At 36.8% G+C, this 21428-nt stretch overlaps 1 protein-coding gene across 1 annotated transcript in view; it reads left to right on the plus strand.

The window, feature by feature from the left end:
* Positions 1 to 21428, plus strand: part of ERP44 (endoplasmic reticulum protein 44) — a 90178-nt gene that overhangs the window by 51540 nt on the left and 17210 nt on the right. The window contains exons 5-10 of the mRNA XM_007461643.1: positions 7965 to 8149; positions 8881 to 8996; positions 12222 to 12279; positions 14896 to 15012; positions 18714 to 18825; positions 19868 to 20009. Of these exons, the coding sequence (XP_007461705.1) occupies positions 7965 to 8149; positions 8881 to 8996; positions 12222 to 12279; positions 14896 to 15012; positions 18714 to 18825; positions 19868 to 20009 (730 nt within the window). The remainder of the gene's footprint in view (positions 1 to 7964; positions 8150 to 8880; positions 8997 to 12221; positions 12280 to 14895; positions 15013 to 18713; positions 18826 to 19867; positions 20010 to 21428) is intronic.

A 21428-nucleotide genomic window follows, 5' to 3' on the forward strand; every position in this document is an offset into this window, starting at 1 on the left:
GCCTCTCACTGTTGTGGCCTCTCCTGTTGCGGAGCACAGGCTCCGTACGCGCAGGCTCAGCGGCCATGGCTCATGGGCCTAGCTGCTCCGTGGCATGTGGGATCTTCCTGGACCGGGGCATGAGCCCATGTCCCCTGCATTGGTAGGCAGACTCTTAACCACTGCACCACCAGGAAAGCCCAATTTTAAGGTTTTTGCTTTTTTTTTTTTTTTTAATTTTTATGTATTTTTGGCTGCGTTGCTATGCGCGGGCTTTCTCTAGTTGTGGCGAGCTGGGGCTACTCTTCATGGTGGCGCGTGGACTTCTCATTGCGGTGGCTTCTCTTGTTGCAGAGCATGGACTCTAGGCGTGCGGGCTTCAGCAGTTGTGGCTCGCAGGCTCTAGAGCGCAGGCTCAGTAGTTGTGGCACATGGGCTCAGTTGCTCCACAGCTTGTGGGATCTTCCTGGACCAGGGCTTGAACCCATGTCCCCTGCATTGGTAGGCAGAGTCTTAACCACTGTGCCACCTGGGAAGTCCCAGGTTTTTGCTTCTTAATAATTAAAAGCCACTTCATTATGCAGTGTTCTTGCTGTCATGATGTTGTTTGAGAATTAAGCAAGCAAGTATCTATTCCTCTAATAGTCTTTAAGTGTTAAATCTTTTTCTATCCATAACTAGAATTTTAAGGCAACCTAAAAGTTGTACTTTTAAGTTGGTAAACAGACTCTTATTTCTTCAGGACTATTATAGTGACTTCCTTACTAGTCTCCCTGGTTCTCTACCACTGTTAGGTGAATATTTTTAAAGCCCAGCTTTGCTGCTCAGTGACTTCTTATCACATGTAGGATAAAATTCAAATACCATTAATTTAGCACTTAAGACTCTCTGGAGTCCATCTGTAGCCTTATTTATTTCACTTCTATTTTATGCATATTTGCTATTAGCACACTGTTTTCCAATTATGCCCACTAATTCACCAAGTTAAGGAAGTTGAAAGCATTATATTGTCTCTAGCAGTGCCTCTTGCTGTCCAATTTCATACTGATCCTTAGGCCACAAATAGAAAATGGTTGTTTCGTCTTACACTAGTTCATTTCTTTCTGGGTCTATTGCATATTTTTTCTGCCAAATCCTTTGGGGATTAAATTCCTTGGCAAATCATGCACCAGCTAGTCTAGTTTAGCTTTTTTTCTTTTTTTTTGGGTGCGTTGGGTCTTCGTTGCTGCGTGCAGGCTTTCTCTAGTTGCAGCGAGCAGGGGCTACTCTTTGTTGCTGTGTGCGGGCTTCTCATTGCGGTGGCTTCTCTTGTTCTGGAGCATGGGCTCTAGATGTGCGGTCTTCAGTAGTTGCAGCATGCGGCCTCAGTAGTTGTGGCACACAGGCCCTAGAGTGCACTGGCTTCAGTGTTTGCGGCACGTGGGCTTCAGTAGTTGTGGTGCATGGGCTCAGTATTTGTGATGCACAGGCTCAGTAGTTGTGGTGCATGGGCTTAGTTGCTTCGCAGCATGTGGGATCTTCCCGGACCAGGGATCGAATCTGTGTCCCCTGCATTAGCAGGTGGATTCTTAACCACTGCGCCAACAGGGAAGTCCCTAGTTTAGCTTTATTAACATTGAATGTGCACCTAAATTGGACCTAGTAGGGTATATTTTCCCTTTGTATGGCTTGATAATATTGATTTAAAAAATTCTTAAAAAGTTATTGTTATTTTGCTGATAGGATGGGCCAAATGTGTTCTCTGGTAGTTTTAATTTGTTACTTCTTAATTACAACTGAGCATGTTTTTACATGTTTATTGGCCATTTGTGTTTCTTTCATAAATTGACTGATAATCTTAGCCCATTTATCTTTTTGATGGTCCTTTTGTAACTGTTCTTTATATATTCTGAATTTTAATAATTTGTCTCATATATGTCACCAGTATCTTTCTTCCTGTTTGTCATAAAAATTAATGGTGTTTTCAACATCTAGATGCTTCCTTGCCTAGGCAGCTTCAAGATCTGGCAAATGTCTTGGTTGTATGTTTGATGTTGATGCAGGCCTTTATACAATTAGACAATATCTCCTAAGCACTACAAGGCCATGGGAGATTTTACTCTGTCTTTTTAGCTCAGTCCCCAGCTTCCTATGCCACCCCTGTACTCAGTAAATATCCTCTGGGGAAAACTTCCTGTGTGTTTCAGGGTCCCTTTCAGTCCACCATTCCAGCCCAGGTACTATAAATAGCTTTACTGATTTCTCTTTCTCTCTGCCTATGCAGGTGTAATCCTTGGCACTAAATCTGCACGAGTTGCAGATTTAATTTCTAAAAGGAATATTGCATAGGAAACCTAGCGGAAAAATAAATGCCAGTGAGTGAGCTTTTGCTTACTTAGGAATGGTCCTTTCCTTTCTGGAATTTCAATTCATTTAGTCTTCATTGGTTTCATGGTCTCTGGTATCTTTAAAAATGTGACTTTAAAAAAAAGTCATTTTTTTTCCTAGTCATCACAGCAGAAGCAGTAAATTTCTGCTACCTACTATATCCTGCTTGGAAGTGGAAATCTTTTCGTAGATCCTCTTTTGGGTTTTCTGTGAACTCAGTAAGATTGTCTGCAAATAATGACATTTTAATTCTTTACCTGTGTGTGTGTGTGTATTTATTTCTTTTTCTTATTACACTAAGAACTCTAGTACAGTGTTATGTAGAAGTGATGGCAAGCATTTTTATTTCTTTCTTGATATCAGCAGGATAGCTTTTAGTGTTTTACTGTCAAGTTGTTTGGTATTTGTTTATCTAGATACCCTTTATTAAATTAAGGAAGTTCCCTTCTATTCCTAGTTTGACAAAATTTTTAAGTGTGAGTAGATGTTGATTTTACCAAATGTTTTTCTGTTTCTTTTGAGAAGTAGTAGAACCTTTCTCTTTCATTCTGTTAATGTCATGAATTGCATTGATTGATTTTCAAGCATTAAACTGAAGTGCTAGGCTAAATCCAGCTTGTGATGTGTTATCTTTTGTACACAGTGCTAAATTCACTTTAATACTTTCTTTTCAAGTTTTGCATCGTATGTTCTTGATTGAGACTAACATGTATTTTTCTTTTCTCATCATTTCCTTGTCAGATTTCGCAGAAATATGTTGACCTCATATTTGGGAAATGTCCCCTCTTTTTGTTTTCTCTGAATGGTTGTATAAATAGCATTATTGGCTCCTTAAATGTTTGGTAGAATTTGCTGGTAATGTTTTCTAGGAATGGAGTTTTCTTTGTGAGAAGGCTTTGGATTATGGGTTCAGTTTCCTTAATTTTAGGACCAGTTATATTTTCTAGTGTTGGTTTGGTGAGTTGTGGTTTTGTGAGAATTTTTGCATTTTATCGAAATCTCCATACCATCATTAAGTTATTGATAATATTCTCATATTATCTGAGTTGCAGACTCCCGCTATATTCCTGAAATTGTGTTTTTCTCTTTTTTTTTTCTGGGTTAGTCTCTCCAGGACTTTATTGATTTTATTATAGTAGCCTTTGCAAAGAACCAGATTTTGGCTTTTTTGTATTGTATATTTATTATCCACTTCATTAATTTCCACTTTTATCTTTTTCATTCACTCCTTCTTTGTTTTTGTTGTTCTTTTATGAATTTTTTTGAGATTAATACTTTTTTGTTTTTTAGCCTTTTCCCCCTAACATATACATTTTAATGTTATAAATTTCATTCTAAGCATTGCTTTGGCTGCACGCTGCAAGTTCTGATTTGTATTTTTCATTATCATTCAGTTCAAAATATTTTCCGGTTTCCCTTTGTAATTTCTTCTTTGATCCATGGCATGTAGAAGTTACTTTATTCTCATTATGAGTTGAATCGTTTGAAAGTTGTTGAGACTTTTTTTGTGATTCATCATATGTTTGTTTTTTTTTGTTTTTTTTTGTTTTTTTTTTGCTATACGTGGGCCTCTCACTGTTGTGGCCTCTCCCTTTGCGGAGCACAGGCTCCGGACGCGCAGGCTTAGCGGCCATGGCTCACAGGCCCAGCCGCTCCGCGGCATGTGGGATCTTCCCAGACCAGGGCACGAACCCGCGTCCCCTGCATCGGCAGGCGGACTCCCAACCACTGCACCACCAGGGAAGCCCCATATGTTTGTTTTTTATATGATATATATACCTGCAAAAAATGTGTATGTTGCAGCTTTGGGATAGTGAATAATACATCTGTCAAATAATTCTGGTTTCTTAGTTGTGTTGTTCAAATTCTCTATATTTTATTGATTTTATTTGTTATATCAGTTGCTGTAAGAGGTGTGATAATAATCTCCCACCATGATTATAGATATTCCTTGTAGTTCTGTCATTTTTTACTTTATGTATTTTTAGGTTTTTATTTGACACATAGAAATTCAAAATTGTTACATCTGCCTGGGGAATTGAACTTTTTATTAGTATGAAGGGACCTTCTTGATCTGTAGTAATGCTTTTTGCCTTAATGTGTACATATTTACTATTAATATAGCTATATGAGATTTTGTTTGATTAGTTTTATATAAAATATTTTTTCCCATCCTTTTAATTTTAAAGTTTTTGCATCCTTATGTTTAGATGTATATTTTATAAGTAGTATATAGTTAGATTTTACTTTTGCACCTTTGTCAAAAATCACTTCTACATGTATATGTGGGTCTGTTTCTGGACTCTCTTCCATTGATCTATTTGTCTATCGTCTGTCTTTATGCCAGTATCACACCATCTAGATTCCTGTAGGTTTACACTAAGTGTTGAAGTCCACTAGTGTAGGTCCTCTGATTTTGTTTATTGGGTATATTGGTCTGTAATTTTTTTATAATGTCTTTGTCTGGTTTTTGTATAAGGGTAATGCTGGCCTCACAGAATGAGTTGGGAAGTAATTCCTTCTCTTCAATTTTCAAGAAAAGTTTGTGTGGAAATGGAATTATTTCTTCCTTAAATATTTAGTAGAATTAGCCAATGAAGCTCTCAGTGGAAAGAGCTTAGAAATATGTATTTTTGAAGGAGGAAAACAGATCATGAATTTTTGCTGGTAGTTTCAATTCAAACTAAATATTACAGGGTTTTTACTTAATTCCCTCAATTTTATATTTGTATCTTTTTTCCTTATGCTGAAATCTTGATTCTTAATAGCATTAGCGTGATTACTCGTGTGCTTTATCTATAATTTGTGCATGTTTAGTTCAAAATAATAATTACAGTATTAAAATTTTTTAATCTAATTTTGTTTTACTATTAAACATTTCCTTGGTTCCAAGTCAAAACTGTAAAACCAAGGTATAGTCAGGGAGATATGAATTCCATTCCTGACTTCTCCTTCCATTTTCTTCTATTGATGTTGTTTTTTGGAGGAGGTAGCATCGTAAAGATACACACACACACACACACACACACACACACACACACACACGTATATATACATATATATATTCCTACTTATTTTCCAAGTTTCTTCTCCATATTTCTTTCACCTTTTCTGCGCCTGGCTTTTTTCACTTAACACAGTGTATCTTGGAGATTGCTCCTTAGTAGCACAAAGAGATCTTTTTCATTCCTTTATATAACAGCTTAGACTTCATTGTATGGGTGTACTGTACTTCATTTAACCAGTCTCCTACTGATGGATATTTGGGGGGAATAGGAACTTCTAAAAAGACATTTTCCACATTCCAGACCACAGCATTGTAGCATTGGCTAGTATTATAGAACTATTTAACCTAATTTTAACAGCATTTTTATTAAAACCTTTTTCATTTATATGTCACTGCAAAAATTCATTTTACAGTATGCTAGGTTTCAGTGTGTAGTGTTCTGGTGACTGAATGAGTTTTTTAGTTAGGAAGGTAAAGTTCCGGACTTTTTATTATTTCTTTGGGCTGATTTTCTACTCAGTAGTTTAAGCCTAAGCCTTTGTGGCCTTTGCCTTATAACAGGTGCCTCTGTTTATCTTAAAAGACTTCTACTTGCTTATACAACCACTCTTACCCCTGAATTTCTAGTACCAGTTTAATCTAATTAATTCCTTGATCAGGTAATAGAACCACCATTTTTACAACAACTCAAAGGCACGTTTTCTCATTAATTTATCAGGTTGAAAAAGGGCTTATGGCTGATATATCCACTAGTGTTCTGCTTCAAAAAGTATTAACTCCTAAACCAAACAGATTAATGTCTATTTAAATACTTGTATATTAAGGTATCTTAATATTATTTCAGATTTCTGTGATTTGGTGAATAAAATATTCTCCTCGATCTCATGTATGACCAGTGGTTCTGTCTGTTTGCTCATATCTGTCTTCTGTTTAAAGAATTTTAATAGTCAAGTATATTTCCCCTTTATAAATCCTCCATGGAGTTCAACAAAGTGTTATGTGATCTTAATTGCATAGTCTTTTCTCCATACCCCCTTCTGAGAACCCGTATTCCATCCTTAACTTCTAATACACCGTTTTAGTATTCTTTGATTTCTTATCTTAGGAAAAAATGCAACCTTGACTTATCGAAATAGTATAAGTATTTTTAGCTTTTCCTAGGCAGTGTGAAGACCTTAGAATACTTAGAATCATTAACCTGCTTACATCCCCTCCCCCAGTTTATATGTTGTTGTTGTTATTATGTATTCTAATTTGTGTCAAACTCCATAAGGCATAATTATTGTTGTTGTTTTGTATAGTCAGTATTCATTTAGATTTTTAAAAATCTTTTTTGAGGTATAGCTAACCTAGAATTAATTGTAAAATGTACAGATTAAGTTTGACCTATGTATACACCTGTGAAGCTGTCAGCACACATATACATATATACCCTCTGGTACAGTTGTTTCTACCATCTAATCTAGAAAATTAAGATGGTTAACAGAGTTTATTGCAGTTCTATTTGTTTTGTTTTTGTTTTGTAACTACTAGGAATGGAGGTGGGGCTAGAGAATTTTCATGTGTGGTTTTTTTTTTTTGGCCACCATTTTAGAATTCTGCCCTCATTTTAAAACTCAGTTAAAAAAATTCTTTTTTTCATCTGTTTTAAGCTACTTGTGCTCTCTCAGATCCCCTTCACTCTAAAAATGTAGTGTATCTTTTATCATTCTCATACATGTGACTAGCATGACATATGAGCTTTACCAATGTCTAGAAACCATTGATTACTCCTATTTGCTACCTCTTGGAAGTAACAGCAGAAAAATTTAAAAGCTTTTCCATTCTGATTGAGTCAGTATCTTAGTAATTGTGATTCCTAAAAGTGAGATCAGCATACATTTTTACTTAGTTTCTTATTTTGAGGCTATAAATCCTAATTTTAATGATTTGTGTGAGAGTATACCCATAGGTCATAATAAAGGGATTTTTTTTTTTGGTGTATACTGCTGAGTTTTGCTCTTAATTGTATTAGCTTACACAAAATTTGCATATGTGGGATTATAAATTCTTCTACTAGCAAAGAATCTAATATTAGATTTTAGCCTTTAAGAGTGATTTTAATTTACATTTAATTCCCTTTTATTAAATACTGTAAGAGATCCTCACAATATAAAGTGATTTGAATAACTGTTTTCAAAATTGGAATTTTGTATATTCCAACTTTTTTCTAGACTGTATCTATAATAATACTGACATTTATTTAGAGTTTACTCTGTCATGCATTTGTATTGTCTCATTTAGTCCTTAAAACAACTCTATGTAGTAGAAATTATTATCCCTACAGATGAGAAACTAAGGCATGGAGAGTTGATACACCTTACAAGTTCACACATACAGTAAATAGCTTTGGGATTTAAACCAGGTAATATATATCTGGAGCCTGGCCTCTTAACCAGTATAAACTCTTTTTTTGTCTAATACTGGAAAAGAATTATATGAACCAAACTGTTCTCCCTAAGTAATTGTAAGATTTTTGACTGTTGTAAGATTTTTGTAAGATTTTTGACTGAATGGGCCCATTCAGCTAAGTTTGAGGGTGACGTTACTTTTTTTTTTTTCATTCTTTTAGCTGATATAGCCCAGAGATATAGGATAAGCAAATACCCAACCCTCAAATTGTTTCGTAATGGGATGATGATGAAGAGAGAATACAGGGGTCAGCGATCAGTGAAAGCACTTGCAGATTACATCAGGCAACAAAAAAGTGACCCCATTCAAGAACTTCATGACTTAGCAGAAATCACCACTCTTGACGTAAGTCATTAACTTTTGCTGGATCAAATGAAGCCTGCCTGATTAATGTAAACAAATTCTTATGCAATCAAAGAATCTGGCATTTTCTTATAGTTCATTGCAGTGGATTTTATATATATATATATATATATATATATATATACACACACACACACATAACAAGTTGAATTTTTCTTGAATTAATTCTCAAGGGAAATGCTAATATTTTACTGAACCTTTGGATAAAATGTATATAGCAGTACAGTAAAGTTGTACTAATTTGAATTAATTGAGGGCAAAGGGTAGCCTGAATTATGAAGAAATAGAAGTTAATGTCAGGCATACACAAACAAAGTTTCCGTAGTTTGCTTAGTGGAGACCCTTATGTAGAAGCGTGAGAGACCCACAGTGGAGTCTCTACCAACAGTCACACATTACGAATTGATGTATTATTTTAACACATCTTAGAATTAGTCATCTTATTTAGGAAGGACTGTCACTGATTAAACAGTTATGTATTTCTTGAAATTTTAAAATAAAATGTTGGAAGGAAATTATTATATTAGATGATAGTTGACTGTTTTCAACCTAATGTAATCTTTAATAGTTTTGGACTAGGTGTTAAAAGCCAATTATGCATTTATAGTCATACTTCGTTTGGAGATAATTGAACAGCAGCTGGGTAAATGCAATAACATTATTCTTAAAGAACTATATATGTTTATAAAGTAATTACATACTTTATTTTACAGCGCAGCAAAAGAAATATCATTGGATATTTTGAGCAGAAGGATTCAGAAAACTATAGAGTTTTTGAAAGAGTAGCAAATATTTTGCATGATGATTGTGCCTTTCTGGCTGCATTTGGGTAAGTAGCCTGAGAGTGTGTTAGTGGGTCGGGTCAGCTCAGCTGTCATGTTAAATTCTTGTTGTGTGTGGTCGTTTTCTGAAGATGACCTCTCCAAAGATTATCTCAGTCCTCTTAAAGTCACCAACAAAGTTTTTTTGTTTTTTTTTTTTTTTGTGGTATGCGGACCTCTCACTATTGTGGCCTCTCCCGTTGCGGAGCACAGGCTCCGGACGCGCAGGCTCAGCGGCCATGGCTCACGGGCCCAGCCGGTCCGCGGCATGTGGAATCTTCCCGGACCGGGGCACGAACCCGTGTCCCCTGCATTGGCAGGCGGACTCTCAACCACTGCACCACCAGGGAAGCCCACCAACAAAGTTTTACACCTATCTCTGACCTCTTTCTAAGAGTTTAAGTCTGTTAATTATTCTTTCTGTACTATATTCTATTTCCAAATGTGGGTAAGAGGAAAAGGTTGGACAGGTTAGGTCTCATATTTTGTTCAGCTCATTCACTAACACTATCCTGTGTCACAAAAAATGCTTATTAACCTGTGGGGTTTCCAAACTGAAACAACACAGTGTTTCTCATTAATGACCATGAACTTCATCATCTTTACTCATCTCTGGCTCTCCACCACCTTTTCTTCTGCCTTCCCTGTCTCAGAGGAACAATGCTCCTTTCCACGGCTAACCTCTTTACTTGTTTCCTTGTAATTATCCCTTCAAAATCCTCTGGGGCTTTGATCCATCAGTTGTTCTTGCTTTCTCATATTTTCAACCTGACCCTTTTCATGAACTCCTTTCCTTTTCCAAAAACATGATTCTCTTTCCTGATCTGTCCCTTCTATCTCTTGAGCTATAATCTCATCTCTTTCTTTTCATTCTCAATTTTTTTTCAGAGATTAGTTTTGCTTGGCTACCTTGAATTTCTCATACTTTAACTAACCAGTTAAAATACCTTAACCTCCTGGAAGCTAACTTTTACCTCCATTACCCTAAAGAAACTTCTCTCTACACAGTCACGAAATGACTTAATTAACAAATCCAGTGGCCTTTTTTCAATCTTAATCCTCCTCAATTTCTCTGAAGGATGTGACCCTCAACTACCCTGTCCTTTTTCTTTTTCTTTTTTTTCTTTTTTGCTGTACACGGGCCTCTCACTGTTGTGGCCTCTCCCGCCGCGGAGCACAGGCTCCGGATGCGCAGGCTGAGCGGCCATGGCTCACAGACCCAGCCGCTCCGCGGCACGTGGGATCCTCCCGGACCGGGGCGCAAACCCGCGTCCCCTGCACTAGCAGGCGGACTCTCAACCACTGCGCCACCAGGGAAGCCCCTACCCTGTCCTTTTTCTGCTGTGTCTACACTTTATGTTGAACTCCCTGGTTTGATCCTTACCTTTCTGACTTCTCTGGCTTTATCTTGTTTTTTTTTTTTCTTTCTCTTTCAAAATAGAATCATTCTTATGGTTCTGTCTTTGACTCCTTCTTCTCATTGGAGGTTATCTTCCCCCATCCTTTGATGTTATACAATATTATTTTTGTCTTTTCTTTGGCCTGTAACTGGTAGACTCTATTGTGGTACCTATTTTGATTTCTGGCATAGTATGTCCTCTTCATTTTGTGACCTTTTTCTTTGTTTTAAATGCTTCTATAGGTTTTTTATGTGTGTTTTATTGTAAACATTATCAGTGTTTTTTGAAGATCATTGTAGAGAGTAAATAATGAAAGAACTTCTCCCCCGTGCTTTTTGTAATACTGTTTCCAGCCATGCTGGCCCCTTGCTATTCCTCAAACACTGCAAGCACACTTCTGCAGCAGAGCCTTTGCCCTTACTGTCTCTATCCATAGTGCTTTGTCCAGATATCATCTCATCAGAAAGATCTTTCCTGATAGCTGTGTATAAAATAGCACTATCATCATCCAACTTGTCATTCTTTATCCATTTATTTTTCCTCATAGCACCTTTTTTTGTTTGTTTTTAACCACCCAAGAGAAAAATATCTAGTTGTTTGTTTTTCCCCACAAAAATGGAAGCTCCATGAGAGGATGTTGTCAGGTTTGTTCACTGCTGTGTACCAAGTGCCAAGAACTTAGCTGGTACAAAGGAAGCACATAGCAAATAATGAGTGAATGAATGGAGCATGTTCTTCCTTTCTGTTCCAGTGTCATCAATCTAGCTTAGTACTGCTTGCCCCTGTCTCCTGACTACTGTAGTCAGAACCTGGAGATAAATCAGGGTTCAATTAATCCAAATATAATTTAGAGAGAGGAAAAAGTTACCCATTTTGACTTAGAATTTGTTGTAGAATTCACTCACCAAATATTTATTCACCCGTTATGTGCCTGTACCAGGCATGGGAAATAGTAAACAAATAAACAAAAAATTAGTTATTTATGGAACTATATTCCAATGATGTGTAGGTTATTTCATTTCATCTATTTTTTTTTAGAAGTTTTGGTTTTAATAATGTAAAAGAGAATTCATGGTTGAGTCTGACTTAACAATCAGATAATATGTTTGTGTGACTGGTTTATGTGACTACATAAATGACCTTGATCCTCAGTTACTAGAAACAATCTGGGGTCAAAAACAGCTATTTAGTGCCAAAACTGCCAATCCACAGATAAAATACTGAGTCACAAAAACAGCTAACTAAAATTTCCCTTTAAAAAAATCTGCCTCATATTAAATTTTTCCTTTAAATGTATGCTTTTGTTGGTATTGAATAATCTTTATTTATTTATGTATGTATGTATGTATGTATGGCTGTGTTGGGTCTTCGTTGTAGCGTGCGGACTTTCTGTAGTTGCGGTGAGTGGGGACTACTCTTCGTTGTGGTGCGCGGGCTTCTCATTGCAGTGGCTTCTCTTGTGGAGCACAGGCTCTAGGCGTGCGGGCTTCAGTAGTTGTGGCGCGTGGGCTCAGTAGTTGTGGCTCACGGGCTCTAGAGCACAGGCTCAGTAGTTGTGGCGTACAGGCTTAGTTGCTCCGTGGCATGTGGGATCTTCCTGGACCAGGACTCGAACCCGTGTCTCCTGCATTGGCCAGTGGATTCTTAACCATTGTGCCACCAAGGAAGCCCGGTATTGCATAATCTTATAAGTAGAAAAGAAGATGGACAAGTATATATTTCAAGTTGTTATAGTTCATATGTTGCAAAACAGCTAGGGAATTCTGCTTCATTCAGGTATATTGCTGCTATTAGTTTTCTTAAAAAATATTATTACTGCTCTCTTTCCATTAGAGCTGTTTCAAAACCAGAAAGATACAGTGGAGACAACATAATCTACAAACCACCAGGGGTAAGTTGCTATTTCCTAGTGTATAATTTTAATTTTTTATTTAATCAATTAATTAATTTATTTATTTTTTGCGGTACGTGGGCCTCTCACTGCTGTGGCCTCTCCCACTGCGGAGCACAGGCTCCGGACGTGCAGGCCCAGCCGCCATGGCTCACGGGCCCAGCCTCTCTGTGGCACGCGGGATCCTCCCAGACCAGGGCACGAACCCGCATCCCCTGCATCGGCAGGCGGACTCTCAACCACTGCGCCACCAGGGAAGCCCATTAGTGTATAATTTTTAATATAATTTAAATACATATATAGTATAATCTGTAGTTTTGTACATCTTAATGTTCACAGAATCATAAAGTTTTAATATAGAAAGGAACCTTAAGGCATCATTTTGTGCTAATCTAAACCTTTCAAAGTAAAGATGAGGACACAAGCCTAAAGTCACTCAGGCATTTAGTGGCAGAGCTGGGACTAGAGATCCCCTGATCCCCAGGCCTTTTTCACCTCTCTGTTTTGCCTTTGGCCTGGGACTCAAATTAAAAAAAAGGCTTCCGTGGTCTGTGATCATTACTCCAACTTGAGTGAGACTAGCCAAGCTCCCAAATCTCCTGGGGTATAAGTTCACCTGGTACTTGCCAGATACTAAGGAGTGCTAAGTTGTTTTTAACCCTTGGCTAAGAAGTTAGGTGTGTCGAAACTTAGAAGTAGCTGTTTAGGCCCAGGTGATGGTAGCCACAAAGAAGACAGAAATCACAGTATTGTCACCCCAAATTGACATAACTGTCTGTCATTGCAATTTTCACACACACACACAAATAGAAATCTATGGATTTTTTTTTTTTAATTCATAGTTTTTATTTTAATGTGTTTTTTTTTTGTTGTGTTTTGACACACTGAAGTTAACTTTTCTGTAGTCATATGAATGAATTTTTTGCTTAGAAAGCTCATTTCCTATTTTGAATTCATATAGGTATTTGCCTGTATTCTCTGCAATTGTATTTCTTTAATAATAGCTTACATAGTGTGACCATCTCTGGATTATCAGAATCTATGTGTCTCTCAGTGTAGTTTTCTTGTTAAGAGCACAGGCTCTGGAATGAGACTGTTTTAATGTCAAATCTGCCACCTTCCTTACCACCTCACACTGGTCAGAATAGCCATCACTAAAAAGCCTACAAGTAACAAATGCTGGAGAGGGTGTGGAGAAAAGAGAACCCTCCTACACTGTTGGTGGGAATGTAAATTGGTGCAGCCACTATGGAAAACAATATGGAGGTACCTTAAAAAACAAAAAATAGAGTTGCCGTATGATCCAGCACTCCCACTCCTGGGCATATACCCAGACAAAACCATAATTCAAGAAGATACACACACCCCTATGTTCATAGCAGCACTATTTACAATAGCCAAGATATGGAAACAACCTAAATATCCATCGACAGATGAATGGATATAGATGTGGTACATATATACAATGGAATATTACTCAGCCATAAAAAGAATAAAATAGTGGCATTTGTAGCAACATGGATGGACCTAGAGATTATCATACTAAGGGAAGTTAAGTCAGAAAGAGAAGGACAAATACCATATCACTTATATGTGGGATCTAAAATATAGTACAAATCAACATACCTACAAACAGACTCACAGACATAGAGAACAGACTTGTGGTTGCCAAGGGGGAGAGTGGGTAGGGGAGGGAAGGAATGGGAGTTTTGGATTAGCAGAGGCAAACTATTACTGTATATAGGATGGATAAACAAGGTCCTGCTATATAGCACAGGGAACTATATTCAATATCTGTAATGGAAAAGAATATGAAAAAGAATATATATATATATTCTTATACATATATATGTATAACTGAGTCACTTTGCTCTATAGAAAAAATTAACACAACATTGTAAATCAATTATACTTCAATAAAAAAAAAAGAATCTGCTACCTTCCTAGGTGTATAACTCTGGGAAAGTTTATTAGCTTCTCTGCGCTTTAGTTTGTTCATTAGTAAAACCAGCCATGATAATACTGGTACCTGCTTTATGGGGATGTTTCGAGGATTAATTGAGTCAACACATACAAGGTGTTTACAGTGGTAAAACAGTGCTTGGTCACAGTAAGTTGGCTTAGGTAATGTTAGCTATTTACCATCATTTTAGGCACTTCATAGATACGATTTTGAGTGAATGTGGAAACATACTGCAGTTAATTAATTTTAGAGATAGCCATACCTTAGATTTATATAGTATCATGTATTTTTCAAGGCTTTTTCACTGGAAGTCTCCAAATTTTCTTCTAACATTTTTGAAGGGAGAGGTAGCTAAATTAAATCATTAGGATAATTTTCACAATGTCTGCCTGCTATTGATGAAGATACTGGTAAACATTTAATTGACGCAAATCCAAGGGAAAGCAGAAGGCTTACACATCACAGGTTGGATAATCAGGTCCCCGATAATCACAGAGTTATCAGCTTATTACCATCTATAGCCCTCTTTCTCAGAAGTTCCATGTTTTTTGTTTCTTTTGTATCCTGTGTAGATTTTCTGGGCTCATAGATAGCTTTAAGAATGCTAGCACAGGTTAGATTTGTTTAATTTTTTTTCTTTGTTTTTATAACAGCATTCTGCTCCAGATATGGTGTACTTGGGATCTATGACAAATTTTGATGGGACTTACAATTGGATTCAAGATAAATGTGTTCCTCTTGTCCGAGAAATAACATTTGAAAATGGAGAGGTACGGACTTTCTAATGTGTGTTGTTATTTTTAATTAAGATTTCCGAAAGAGCAAGCTTCCTCCACCCATTTTACTATTTTACCACAGAACTTATCAGTTATAAAAATCTTACAGTGAACAAGTACATATAGCTATTTCCATAATACAGGCCAATGGTTCTCCACCTCTGCTATCCCAGAACCCCACTGTTGTATTTCCTGCAATAGCAGTGGTTCATGACAGCCTTGAAAATGAGTTTGAAAGTGCCTCTCAGGTGATTCTGATCCCACCCTTGGTTGAAGATCCTTGTTTAAGGGGATTGCTTTAGAAGCAATGCTCTGCAGATTTTAGTTACAATTAATTACATACAGTGAATAATCCTTTGGTATAAGAAGGTTTTTCTGATTCCTGTCTATCCTAAAAGAATGAAACTGAGTTCTCTTTCCATCGTAAATAATGAAGGCAATTAGCAGTTATCATGTAACTGTCCTCAGTGATCCCATGTGGCTGAAATAAAGCCCATCCCAAACTCTGAACAACTCCCACAAAAACAAAACACAAAAACCTAAGAAGTTGGAGGAGCAAGTACAAAGAGCTGTGTCTGTGAGGTGCATCTCTCTGTTCTTTACTGTATTTGAAACATACCTTTCATTTCATTATACTTCTTCATTTTCAAAACCCTCAGTCTAATAATGTAATTTTTAAAAAGCATTTTAAAAAAAGTTTAAAAAATCCCTTTCTGTATGCATACTTACTTCAAAGAATTATAAGTGCATAGCTCAGGTATTGAATACACAACTCAAGAAATTATCACAGAGTAAACACACCCATATAATCCCCACCAAGTCAGAGGTTGGCAATTCTGTAAAAAGTCAGATAGTAAATATTTTAGGCTTTGCAGTTCATATAGTCTGTGTTGCAACTACTCAACTTGGCAGTTGTGGCACAAAAGCAGCCCTAGATAGTACATAAATAAGTATGGTTGTGTTCCAGTAAAGCTTGCTTGCTCGCTTATTGTCTTAGTTTTTATCAAATGAACATCCCTTCTACTTTTCTCAGTTCTCAGGGTTTCAGGTATGTTTAGCTGAATTAACTTACATTTTTATTGTATCATTTAGTCCTTAGAGGCTTAGAAAGATCTAGTAACCTGTCATGATTATTCACCTGCTTTGACAGTTCTTACAGGGATACTTTCAAAACAGAATTTAAAGTTATGGAGCTGGAAAATCTTAATTAAACAGGGTTCTGTCCATCCTCCCCCAGCCCTGCCTCCCACCCTGTGGTAGTTGTGGCACATTTAGTAATTCTTTACATTTATTACATGTTGTAACCAACTACCCATAAATCCTTTAAACTGTGGGGAAAGATTTGTTAACCTCTGAATCTGGTTGTCTTGCTATCCCTCTCCTGAATCCTTTAATACCTGCTGGGTAAAGAATATGTTGGTATGGATGTGGACATGGGTACACTTGGAAGCTCTAGCAGCATAAACTACCAGCTACTATGTTAATGTATGTACTGATAAATTAGTTTAGCAGACTAATTCACATAGTTTCGAACTATTAATCTGTTTATTACTTGCCTCTTAACAGCTGTTATTTCATCCATATTTGTGTTTTTTTGTATAAACAAAAAATTTTTTGTTTACTTACAAAATTAGTAATTTTGTTTATTACTAATAAATAATATATTTGTTTCTACTTTTAACTTCTTAGCTCTTAAATTTTCCAAAAGGTAACTGCTGAGTTTTCTTTCCCAATTAGTGTTTATTCAGCAACATTTGTGTCTTCATTTATTCAGTCATAGGTTGATTACATATTGTGTACAAAAATCTGTGAGCAAAGGAGAAGTGAAATAAGATTCTCTGTCTTTAAGGGGTTTTCAATCCAGTAGTTCACATGTACAGACAATATAAAGACATGCCCCATGCCACATGCCACATGAGGGGCACTGAGAAAATGTTCTGAGAGTTCAGAGGAGAGAACTCAGTTCTACCTTTGGCAGAAATGGGATAGAATCAGGAATGGCTTTCTAAAAGTGGCATATCAGTCCTGAAAAGGGATAAAAGAGAAAGAGAAGTACTAATGGAAATAGGGAATTAAGAGGAGGGGACAGTGCATTTATGTTGAGCATTGAAGGTACTGGAACTAGACTTGGAGATATAAGTAAGGGACCAATTTGAGTTGGTGACTGAGATTGTTGACCTAGTTGAAGTTGCCAGGCTAGAGCAGAGAAGTCCAAAGACAGAACCATGGAGGAGTAGTTGCAATTAATGTGTTGGGAAAGAAAAAATGTGAGCACAAGAGATAAAAAGTGAGGAAGAAGAAATTCTAAATCCATTTGCTAAAACATCATTGTGATGCCAGGAGCTGGGGGGAAGAGAGATGGGAAGTGACTGCTAATGACTGTGGATTTCTTTTAGGAGTGATGAAATGTTCTGGAATTAGATAGTGTTGATGCTTGCAACCTTGTGAATATAATAAAACCCACCAAACTGTACACTTTAAAATGCTGCATTTTACGGTATTTGAATTACAGTCATCTCTTGCTTTCTGCCGGGAGTTGATTCCCAGACCCCCACGGATATCAAAATCCTCGGATGCTCAAGTCCCTTACAGTTGGCCCTCCAGTATTTGTGGGTTCCACATCTATGGATTCAACCAGTCGTGGATCCTGTGGATATGGAAGGCCGACTATATATCTCAGTTAACAAAAAAAGGTGAACTTGATGAAAAGCTTAATCATTTATCCCGTGTGTGAGTGGAACAGGCTTAAACATGGAGACAGGAACCAGAAGAAAACTCTTATCCTATAAAATAGGTTCCAGTTTCAGTTTTTTTAGGGTAAGGACATGTGTGCTTTCTGCTGAGGCAGTTCCTAAATTATAGAGAGATAAGCAAAAGAATTGTTAATGGAAATGATTTTATTATGAGGCCTTTCTGGACTTTTTTTATGAGTCAGAACTTAGCATTTGTCAGAGAGAATAAATGATCAAAATATGCTGTCTACTTATCACATTTCTCTTGTATTCTCCAATAACAATAATAAAATTTTTTTAAGTAACAAAAATTTCAAGATGTTTTTGTGTATGTATACATACAAGGTATATAAACATACATATATATAGTGGCAAGTATTTGTTAATAATGTTGATAAATTGTGTATTGGTTGAAAACTGGCTATGTTATGGGGTTTTTGTCTTTTGTTCTTAATCACACTTTTCAGCTTTTGGTAGGTCTCATGTAAGTGGAGTGGTTTTTGCAATAAACCTTAGAATAAGCATAAGTTTGCAAATCAGTTAGATTTATTTATTGCTGGTACACTCAGTTTTTCAGTGTTATCCGTGAAGACTGTTTATCCCCTCGTAAAATCAACATCTTGAAAAAGAATCAGCATAGTTCCTCCTTTGGTCAACTCACGTTTTAAATGTCATGGCTTCATTCAATACTAGCTAACAGGTCAGCCCAGTGGTTACTTTAAGGCAGGTCAGCATCTACAGTACAGCAGGACATGTGAGTCCTCTGAGTGCTTGGATACTTCAGGTGGAGGGCATGCGTTCCTTCTTGCATTAAGGCATTTATTTACACCATTTGATCTCTTTCCTAGGATGTTGCAGCTGTTGCATGTTATGTGGGCTGGGTTTAAAATTGTTCCTACCTAGAAAATAGCTAGAGCTGAATGGAGAGGCCTGATAATTCTCACTGAATACTTCTCTATACAGGAATTGACTGAAGAAGGACTGCCTTTTCTCATACTCTTCCACATGAAAGAAGATACAGAGAGTTTAGAAATATTCCAGAATGAAGTAGCCCGACAATTAATAAGTGAAAAAGGTAGACAGATTAAGGTGTTTGTTTATATCCTTCCTTTCTGTATTTTTTTACCTTCTCCCTTTTCCATTACATTAATACATAAACATATTTGGGTTAAAAACTTAACAAATTATTTTAACTCTACTCAACTCCTGAATTTACATGAAAACATGGGGATGGGAGGCGTCAGTAGAGATAACATGAAGCAATAGCTTTTAAAAAAAAACAAAAACAAAAAATCCCTGACTCTTTTAGCTCTCTAAAATCAAACAGCATGAAAAGTGGGGTCATGGCGGACAGTGTCAGTTTTAGGCACTTTCTTCCAGCACCTTGATACTTCTCTGGTCCTTTTCTAATAGTCCTAGAAATACTGCTGAGAGAACTTACACAGTCAGATTAACATTTACTATATTTCCAAGTGAAAGAAAGTTGAGTAGTTCTCTGCAGACTTCTCCAAAGCATCAAAAAGGAATTTGAGGTATCACCAGCTTTCCCTCTGTAGTTAGAGAAGAAAGTCAAACAAAATAAACTGAAGGCTTTGTATAGAGCCATGCCCATATTAGTCACTGTAAATATTTTTGGGGTTGAATTGGGTTAAAAGTCAACCAGTAGGGACTGGAAGGGCATCCTTGATGAAATGAAGATGACCCTATGAGAACAGATCATATATCAGTTTCTGGAACTTGTTCCCCAGACCTGGGTAATCTGCAGAGCAAATGATTACCCACTTAAAGAAAATTGAAAAATTCACTATAGCATTTGAATTGGGGTTGAGTTCCTATAATTTTTAAGGAAATTATACTCTCTGCCCTAAGAATTAAGATCCTACCTTTTCAAAGTGTTGTAATATTTAGGTTTTAGTTTTTGTGGTCTACATTACTCTAAAGCATGTTGGGTTTTTTTTAGTATGTCACTTTTTATGAACTTGCAAACTTATGAGAATACACTGTGTGAGCGCTGTTATGCTAGACAGAAATGTCTTAGCTGATTGCATGTCCTCTTCCTCTTTTGACTCTCAAAAGAATATTCTAATCTACCTCTCCAAATTCTATTTCTTTTAAAGGTACAATAAACTTTTTACATGCTGACTGTGACAAATTTAGACATCCTCTTCTGCATATACAGAAAACTCCAGCAGATTGCCCTGTAATAGCTATTGACAGCTTTAGGCATATGTATGTGTTTGGAGACTTCAGGGATGTATTGTAAGTATTCATTTTGGTTTTTTAAAATTACTGATATATGTCTCAAAAATGAACTTAAAATAATTGTCTGAATATTTTAAATAACCCAATGTTGAAATACTTTGTTATTCGGAAGGAAGAGTTTTTTTTTTTTCACTCCAGAGTATAGTATAATTGACTGTGGGGAATTCCCTGATGGTCCAGCGGTTAGGACTTGGTGCTTTCACTGGTCAGGGAACTAAGATCCTGCAAGCTGAGCAGTGTGGTAAAAAAAAAAAAGAAAAGAAAATGTTAATTGACTATGAGAATTATGATATATCCCTATAGAAATGCCAGCATTAGATGATCCTAAATACTTGGGAATTAATCTCTGAAAGAAAATTTTTGACCTATGAGAAATTCGTTTTGAATTGAGTTTGGTCTTTGTCAGCACATCAAGGAAAGTGGGTTAATCCTAGGTAGGTTAAAGGAAATGGGTAATATTGCTGCTCATTTGTGACTGTGTCTACCAAGAACATTAGTGGTATTTAAGACCCAGGAGATGGCTATGACAAGGCATTTATAAGGGCATACAGCTAGGAACCTTTCCAAGAACAGACATGCTTTCTGACTCTATTCTCACCTTTCCATAGTATTAATAAACATATAAACCTTGTAACTACCACAGATATTAAATTTTTATCAGCTTTCTGAGATGTTAAATACAGTGATTAAAAATGGAAATGTTTCTTCATATATGAAAAATTTAAGCAATACAGGTATTAATTCAAACTAGACCTTTTCTTTTCAAAATTCATTTAAATAACCCTCTTTTTTAATGTCCAAAGATTAAATTTCACAGTTAGAGGGTGATTTGAAGTCCTACTGCAGGATGAATTACCTCACTCATTTCTAAATATTTTAATAGAGATGTGGTTGTTTGATAGAAGATTCTCAGTCCTCATATAGAGGAGGCCTACATTTGAGTCCTACCTCGGTCAAGTCACTTAACTTCTCTGTTCTTGTTTCTTTACACTTAAAATATGGTTGGTGGTACAGCCTCCCTAATGGGATTGTTACAGAGATTAACAAGATGATGGCTGTGTTATGAACCTTAAAGTACTTACAGATACTGTTTTTATTTTACCTGTACTCAAAAGAATACCACTTAGCATATTAACTCATTGAAAATTTATCCGGGTCTTCTATACGACACTTGTATAACATAAACCAAGTCATATAAAAACCAATGGTTTAGGGCTTCCCTGGTGGCGCAGTGGTTGGGAGTCCGCCTGCCGATGCGAGGGACACGGGTTCGTGCCCTGGTCTGGGAGGATCCCGCGTGCCGCGGAGCGGCTGGGTCCGTGAGCCAAGGCTGCTGAGCCTGCACGTCCGGAGCCTGTGCTCCGCGGCGGGAGGGGCCGCGACAGTGAGAGGCCCGCGTACCGCAAAAAAAAAAAA

Source organism: Lipotes vexillifer, unplaced genomic scaffold, assembly GCF_000442215.2.
Source record: "Lipotes vexillifer unplaced genomic scaffold, Lipotes_vexillifer_v1.1 scaffold809, whole genome shotgun sequence".
NCBI lineage: Eukaryota > Metazoa > Chordata > Mammalia > Artiodactyla > Lipotidae > Lipotes > Lipotes vexillifer.